The following is an 8,798-nucleotide window of genomic DNA, read 5'->3' on the forward strand; positions in this document are numbered from 1 at the left end:
CTAAATACTGGATTTGGTTCTTTAAATATGTAATTCTAAGTTTACGAATGAAAGATAATATAGTCAAAATTGATTATAATTATCACTAAAATATTTGTTTGCAACTTTATAAAAATGCTAGTATAAATACATAGTCTAAAAATAATATATTTTAAATAAATAATACTACATTTGGTATAAATTTCTCTAAATCTTCTTAATTCTCTTCTGGGTAGCGTTGCCATTGTCTTCATCTTCAATACATATCCTCTTCTTTTGTATTGGTAGTGTGTATGTTCAATTGTCTTACTGGTGATAGCATAAAGGGAAGCATCATGCAATGAGATTATAGTATAGGAAGTTGTGGATCTCCCTTGTTGTGTAAACGATTGGGTTCTTAGTTGTACAATGCACTCTTGATCTTGCAAGCGATTGTTGATATTTGATAGTGGTAGTTTTTTTCCCTACATGTTTCATTTGTTGTGAGATGTGCGTCATAGATTCTCATGTGCCAGTAGTATTGAACAAAATATTAATAATTGTTGGAGTCATTTTCATTTTTGGTCCTACTATTATTGGGGCATTGCCAATTTTAGTCCACTTCATTAATTTTTGCCACATTGCGTCCAATCTTATTTAGTCATTGTCACTTTTAGTCCACCGTTAAAATTTTCGTCAAATGGTCGTCCAAAATAGAGGAATTTTTTTGTCTTTTCATACTTTGGCTATCTTCTTGACCCTTTGCAGTTGTTTTCTTACACATTTTCATCCAATGAAGAGGTCTGGTGAAAGCCATGTGAGCCACATTACAAAGCCAATAAATGAGTGTAGTACTTGATTTTGTGTAATTAGTATAAATGAGTGTAGTACTTGATTTTGTGTGTGTGCGTGTGTATGTTTTTTGTTAAATTTGTTTTTTGAAGTGATACTAACCTTGGAGTACCCACTGCTGTCTTTTCACCACAATGCATGCAGTTAAATAGTTGGTCATTTTCTGCATAAACGTTTTTTAAACAGTGGCTACATCCTATATACCAAGTATTTTTGTTGTCAAGGTTGATGCTGATTTTGCCCTTAATCCAAGCAGGTTGAGCCTATAAAATGGAATTGATTGTTAATTTAGATTAGTTCTAATATATATTTAAAACAATGCTCAATAAGTATTTTACTTACTGGCTTAATGTATGCTGGCACAGTCGCTATTTTTGAAATTTCTTCTGTTTCTGGATTTGCAAGACTGATAGCAACATTGTTGTAGTCTCTTAATCTTTTCAATGCGTCAAGTGTCTCACGATGTTCTTTGCCCTACATAGGCATTTTTAATAATGTGTTTTTCAATATAGCTACGTAAGATAATGATATATATATATATATATATATATATATATATATATATATAAGTATAGAAGCATACCAATCCTTTAGTTGTTCTGCTCTAGGTATCTTTGGTTCAACCATGATTGTTGAATGAGTTCTTGTGGATAGAGAAATACCTAATTTATTAAGGAATGATATAAGCTAAGGTAGTAACAATTTATACATTTTAAATCATCTTAATAATGGAGCCTATAATCATCTTGAAGAATTCTAACTATTATCCACAGGATATCAAGTGATTTCTGAGTGATTAAAGTTTAATGTAATGACCAGATTTTGTCATGTTCCCAAAGCCACCCTTTCTTTATCCTAGTTAAGGCACTTGTCATGTTCCCAAAGCCACCCTTTCTTTATCCTAGTTAAGGCACATGTAAATATAGACAATGATGAGGACAACTTGCTCTAAAGATATTCAGGAGCATACAATATATTTTATTCAGTACAAAGGAGAGGAGCTGGGATAGAGACATGTCCTTTTAACCTTACTCTGTGGCCTGCCTATAACATTGATCTTTGCTATTTTCTTTTCTAGTCCTATTGTTTAAATTAGAGCTTTCAACACAAATCACTGATAAACAAAATTTCACATTCATAGATCAAAGAACCACAGAGAATAGATCATATAAGCTTTGTGTTTAGGAAATTCTAATGTCAATGACTCTTATCAGCAAAATTTACTATTCTTTTAATTTTAAAAAAAAAAACATTATATTCCAACTCCAAAAATAAAAAGGCAGGGGAAGAGTACACTTTAAATGAACAAGCCAATCTAGCTGCATGAACAAAGAGGTTGCATGTTAACAACAAACTACATCACACACTTTAGCAGAAAGGCACTCAAAGGCCTTAGCAAGAAGTTGCGCGAAGAGGGTTAGTCATGGAGAAAGACAATCAGAGTTACAATAAATAATATTAACTCGTACTTTTTTTTGAAAGTATAAAATCTAACTTGAATTAGCCATTTAAATACCTTCCACCCTTCTTTATAGGATTAAGAAATAGTATTTCAATAAAATCTATCTTAAGCTCATCGTTATAAATTTATATTTCAGCTTTCATCAGTTTATTTTTTACGTTGCTATAAAAAGCTTGTGTGCAATGGAAGTACTACCCAAGTTTGTTGAATATATGTGAGGTACAAACCTGGTTAAAATGTTGCTGTAACTTTTCATTAGTAATCCAATGGTTGGAATGCAGAATTGCTCGAAACTGCATGAAAGAGATTAGCTTCATTCACAGAAAATATAAATCCAAAAGTATCAAAAACTACAGACTCTCAGACACAAATCCATTGACAAGGCTTATTACCAAACCTTCATAATAATGAAAAGGAAAAGAGAGTTGATAGTATAAAAGCTACCAGCAAGGAAATATCATTATACCAAAAAAGGTTAAAAGAAAAAGAGAATCAGACAAGCTTAAAGAACAGCTATGACCAAGGTTATTTATAAGGATAAACCTAGCAGAAAAGTAGAAACAACATAAAATTCAAGGAGAGTTCATCAAATCAATGTATGAGGCAATGTATTTTAACTCTTCTAGTTCTGAATCCCTATAGACTTATAAGAGCAGAGATTTCATGCAGGGCTCTGCATGAAATGAAGAGCCCTGCATGAAATGAACCTCCATGAATGATGAAAACAAAAGCATACCAGTTAAGCACCTGTTTGTCTTGAAACTCCCAAATCCGTAAATGTCCAGAACCCCAATCATCAACTGAGAATCAGGATCTTGGCCAATAGAATTGTTAATCTTTTCAACAAGCCTGAATAAGAAAACAATCAAAAGTGAGCTACCTTTGACACTGATGAAGAAGACTACTAAAACTAACATTTCAGCAACTAACCAATCAAACAGTTTAGAATAGACAGTTTTTGCCAAAGCATCTCTACTGGTAGCAGCAGCTTGAGGATCCAGACATTTTGTTATCTTCTCATCACAAGTTACAATGATGCGTTTACACAATGCGTCCTCAAGTAACTTTCCATCACACCTAAACAAAACTTCAATATGATGAACTTTGGGTGCTTGGAAATAAAATACACCATAGGATATCTTGAGAAACATGGGCAGAGAAAACTCACATGAAAAGTTCAGCTACAGTCTTAAGGTGGAAGCGAGATTGGTCATCCTTTGGTTGTGCAGAATCAATCTCCTTTCCCTTTGCAAACTCAACGTTTCCCAAGTGAAGTATTGCAACACTACTTATTCTTGGTTTAACACGACTATGAGCCTTAAAGATTGACGGTGAGGTGACTCCTTCGATTTGGCAGAGCGAGCGAGGATCCGGTTGATTCAAACGGCGAGCGAGCGACGTGGGAGTAGCTACTGGATAATCGTTTTGGCGAAGAGTAGGGTTAACGGTGATATTAACAGAGGAGGACAAAATTGACGGCATTTTTGACGGAAAATCATAAAGGTAAGGGTAAATTAGGTATTCTCTATGAATAATATTAATCTGAATTATCTTAGCCATCTATTTAATTAAATAATTCATCTAAACCATCCATTTGATTACCACCATTTTTTCTACCCATTTTAGGCCTAACTCTCTTTGGCTCTTATTAGTATAGTAGACTAGTTAGTAGGAAATTAATCATTCAAGAATAAATACATTGGGCTATTATAAAATGCTCTTACTTATAGGAATTGTAAGGATCCAATTTAAATAAATCTCTTACAAGAATTAAATCAAGAATTGAGCCTTTGGAATAAATACTTAATTCCGGAATAAGAAATATATATGTATATCAATTGGAAAGATTAAGCCCGATTAAATCAAATAAATTACCCGGTGGAAATAATTACCGGTCTCAAGGCTTGAACGAAATTACGGGGTGTTACAACCACCACCACCACTATCATCACCATCACCACACTACCACTACCACACCACCACCACTACCACAACAACCATCACCACTATACCACCACAACTACCACCACCACTAGCACCAACACCACCGCTACTTATTATTATTATTATTATATTATTATTATTATTGATGGTAAACTAGGTCTGAGCCACATGTACCGGCCAAAGAAAATAACTGGATCAAGAAGGCCCAAGAAGGAACCCAATACGAAGCCATCGAAGAGTTTAATAAGGATTGTGCTTAACATTTGTAATATAATAAGGATTCTAGCTTATAATTCATAATGTAACTAGGATTCCCAATATGAGACAGTCTAGGATTCTTATTCCTTGCAGAACTCTAGACCCAAAATATGTATAAATAGACCCCATACATAGGAAGGGGGCAAGCAATTATTAGCAATACAACACCTCTATTCTCTCAATATATTTCAATTCTCTATATATTTCGTATATTCTTGTTATCTTAGTGGTACTGTTGGCCTGCCTTTGGCTGCACAAAAGTCATAAAACAAACAATTATTATTATTATTATTATTATTATTATTATATAACAAATAATATGTTTATTTTCAAGAAAATAAACCAAAAAAGAAAAAAATGTAATTTCTTAACTTTCAGCCAAATAAAAAAATAATAGTTTTCTGACATTGAGCCAAACACTAGAAAATTTAAATCTTTTTAGGAAATGAGTCATTTTCAGGAAATGATTTTTTAGAAAACATTTTCTTGGTTTCCAAACGGACTCTAATTGTTCTCGAAATCTTTTTCAGGAAATGAGTCATTTTCAGGAAATGATATTTTAGAAAACATTTTCTTGGTTTCCAAATAGAATCCAATTGTTCCCGTACTTACTAGAGTTGTCAAAACGGGCCCAACCTGCCGGATTGGGCTCGTTTAACCCGAGTGGGAATAACGGGTTGGACCCACGGGCCAACTCGTATAAACCCGCATTCCCACCCCCAACCTCAAATTTATTGTGTAAATGGAGTATTGTATTAATATTTTAAAATATTGTTGTTAACAAGATTTAAACCCTTTACCTTTCACATAACTTACCACTATTGAAACCAACTATATGTAAATGACACTTGTTAAACATCCTTATATACGTATATATTTATTATTTAGATCATTCACAAGCATTATATATACTTTATTTATATTAAATTTATTACAAGTATTAATTAATACAATTAATTGTATCTTTATAACAATATTAATGTTTAATTTATTAATTTATTTATATTAAATTTATTACAAGTAGTAGTTAATGAAATTAATTGTATCTTTATATAAATATTAGTATAAAATTTATTAATTTATTTATATTAAATTTATTACAAGTATTAATTAATACAATTAATTGTATCTTTATATAAATATTAATATAAAGTTTATTTATAAAATTAAAATCTAATTATATATGTGTGTGACATACATGGAGTTTATTCAAAAGGTTTAATGTGCTTGGTTGAAAATGGTGTTATTGTTAACTTAGAGTTTGAAGGTTTAATTCCTAACATGTAGAAAATTAAAAAAAAAATTAAAAAAAATTAAAAAATTAACGGGCTGGCCCATTAGCCATCCTACACGGATTGTGTTGCCCAAATCTCAACCCGTAGAAAACAGGCTGGACTGGACTATTTTCGAATCTCGGGCTGGCCCGTTTTGACCGCTCTAGTACTTACCCCTATTAAATCTTGCATATATGATGTTAATATTTTACAGGCCATGACATATTAACGTGTAAAATTTGATACAAATAATATTTCCCTAAAAATGTACCATGCATATTTTTTTTCATCAAATTTCTATAAACACAACATAAGCAATTTTATAGATCAGATAATCATTACTAAATAAACAAGCATACAGTACTAGCCAACAGGCCTCGTGGAAATCCAAGCCAATAACAAGGAAACAATATTGTTATCAGTGATGTTTCTTGTGAAGGTTTAAGGCTGCAAACAAGATGAGCAACAAGAACAAGACCGAGGCGACGAGTGATATTCCGACGGCCGCTGCCACTTGGCCGCAGAATCTCTCGAACACGTTACACACTTTGTTCCACCGCACATGTGTGTTCCCCTTGTAGCCCATCAGCCCGATAGCTGCTGCAGCTCCGCCGCCGGAAAAGAGCAGCGCCACTGCTATGAGATCCAGGATGATAATCATTAAGGACATGCCATTATATTTTCCCCTGTTTGCCAGTGTGAAGACCATGGAAACAACCGCATATGCACAGGCTATTGCATTCACCACCACAAAGTACCTGAAAACAGAAGGAAAGAATTTTAGTGTTTGACAGACGATACAGACATATAAGTCCTTAGAGTGAGACATGTTGGAAAATTATGGAAATAGTTAACTATATATCCTAAGAACATCAATTCTCACTTGAGATATTACCAAGGCAATTGTTATACCCTAGATCAGGGTTCATATTGCATTGTGAACTCAATACAAATATTATGTACCTTCAATTTTTTTTTAAAAGGAAAAAAAAAATATTTGTACCCACAGTTAACCGTTTTTGTACAGTAAATAAATAACTTCATAATTGCTGACACATAATATGATAACTACAAGTATAGAAAGTGTTAACCTGCAGAAACGGGACATTTAAGATCAGGGTCTACAATGCAAATTATAAAAATATTTTAGATCCTGGTTCATGATATAATTTGCATTACTATGCCACCTACGCGCTAAGGTCGAAATATGATACCCTTATTTTAAAACAAATTAATAAATATTGACATTTCAAAGTCCTATTCTGTTTTAGATGACAAGAGAAACATTTGTCACTACATAACGCCAAAACGGTGTGCATTAGATACACAAAAGTATTACTGTCAAAGTGGACCGAAGCCCGCGGGTCAACCCACACCCGCCCCGCGATAGGGCGGGTTAGGCTACCAAAAAGAGACTGTTAAGGCCTGTGGCGGGCTGCAGGCCATACCTTTTATATATGTATATATTTATGTATGTATACATATGCATATACATATACATATATATATATATATATATATATATATATACACACACACACACACATATATATATATATATATATATTATTCAAAAAATAATTAAAATAAAAATTCGCGAGGCCCGCCAACCTATGTGGGACAAGCTAGTGTTGCATGAACCCTAGCCTGCAGGCTTGGCAAGTCGGCCCACAAAAGCCCACCAAAATTTAGGCTCACGTTAGGACGAACTTAATAGAGCGGGCTGACCCACTTTGACAAAACGGGCGAACTTATGTCTCAGCCTTTTCAGGATATTTCAAGTAATATTCGTCACATCTTGTGCGGGCTAGTAGAACTAATAGTAGGACATTTCTATATTTGCAGTGTAGTCCAAGATAAATAGATAATATAGATCGTATTGACATACACATTAATACATTATGCAATTAGTATTCTATAAACTCTGTGAATTATAAATAAAAAGTACATTTTTAATATATTAACAGTATATTATTTATATACGTAAAGTATATTATTTGAAAATACCTTATTTAAGTGTTGAAAGTACGTTATATTTACTTTTAATTATTCAATTTATAACTCTTCTTTCTTTAGTAATTTTATTTAACATTTTAAAATAATTTTTAACTTTAATTTTTAATTTTTAAATACATAAATTTTATATGCTAATATTAATTAAATATTAAAAAAAAGAATTTGAAAATAACTTTAATCAAACATGTTAATTAAGTAGTGGGGAAGTAAGTATATATATATATATATATTGGGGATACTTACACAAAGGCCGACAAGTGATGCGACTTAGCGGTGAGCGGAACGCTGACCGGCGGCAAGGTGGGAACGATCTGCGTGGTGACAACCGTGGTCTGCTTATCCACTCCGAGAACTATGGCCGCCACAAGGGTGAGTACAAAGGCTAAAAGCCTTAAAAGAAAGTCTGCCCATCTAATACTTTGCTTGTTGGCCACCGCCACTACCTCCCGTCTGCCGCCCTCCACCTCCATTCCTCGCTCCAGGCTTACCGGCGCAGTCTTGCTCTCGCTCTGCATAATTCCAAACAACAAAATACAAGCAGAATACTCGTGCTTTTCAAGAGAAATAAAAGGGTTGAGAAGCTAAGGGAGATAGTTGCAGATAGGGGAAGAGGGTATTCAGTATCTATATATATACAAGATAAGAGGTGGGAAAGAACAAAGTGTGTACGTGGTATTGGTTTGACCAGCGAAATGCGGAAACAGGATGTTTGACTTCCAGGCTTCCATGGTGGGGGGGAGGGGTGGGGTTGGATTAGCGTTTGAGCACTGCTATATATGTCAAATGCCGCTCACGGGGCTAATAGTCAATCCTTATAAGAGTATCAGAATTCCCACTGCACTATTGACCCTTATTCATGTACTAGTTTTTCTTATGCGCGATGCGTAAAAAATAGGTGCCCAATATTAGTATTTTATTTAAAATTTTAAATTTATTTAAATTTTAATATGGTACTAATAATAATAATAATAATGTAAAATATTTTTATAAATTGGATATTTATATTTTAAAAAATAACTAACATATTAATTTAA

General features: G+C 33.3%; 1 protein-coding gene across 1 annotated transcript; it reads right to left on the reverse strand.

The window, feature by feature from the left end:
- Positions 1-6,002: 6,002 nt before the first annotated feature.
- Positions 6,003-8,358, reverse strand: LOC116017124 (CASP-like protein 1E2). Its single transcript, XM_031257655.1, has 2 exons — positions 8,008-8,358; positions 6,003-6,506 (listed from the first exon to the last, which is right to left on the reverse strand). Exons 1-2 carry the CDS (start codon positions 8,277-8,279, stop codon positions 6,167-6,169), a joined length of 612 nt encoding a protein of 203 aa, XP_031113515.1. The 5' UTR covers positions 8,280-8,358; the 3' UTR covers positions 6,003-6,166.
- Positions 8,359-8,798: the final 440 nt, after the last annotated feature.

Source organism: Ipomoea triloba, chromosome 4, assembly GCF_003576645.1.
Source record: "Ipomoea triloba cultivar NCNSP0323 chromosome 4, ASM357664v1".
Taxonomy (NCBI): Eukaryota; Viridiplantae; Streptophyta; class Magnoliopsida; order Solanales; family Convolvulaceae; genus Ipomoea; species Ipomoea triloba.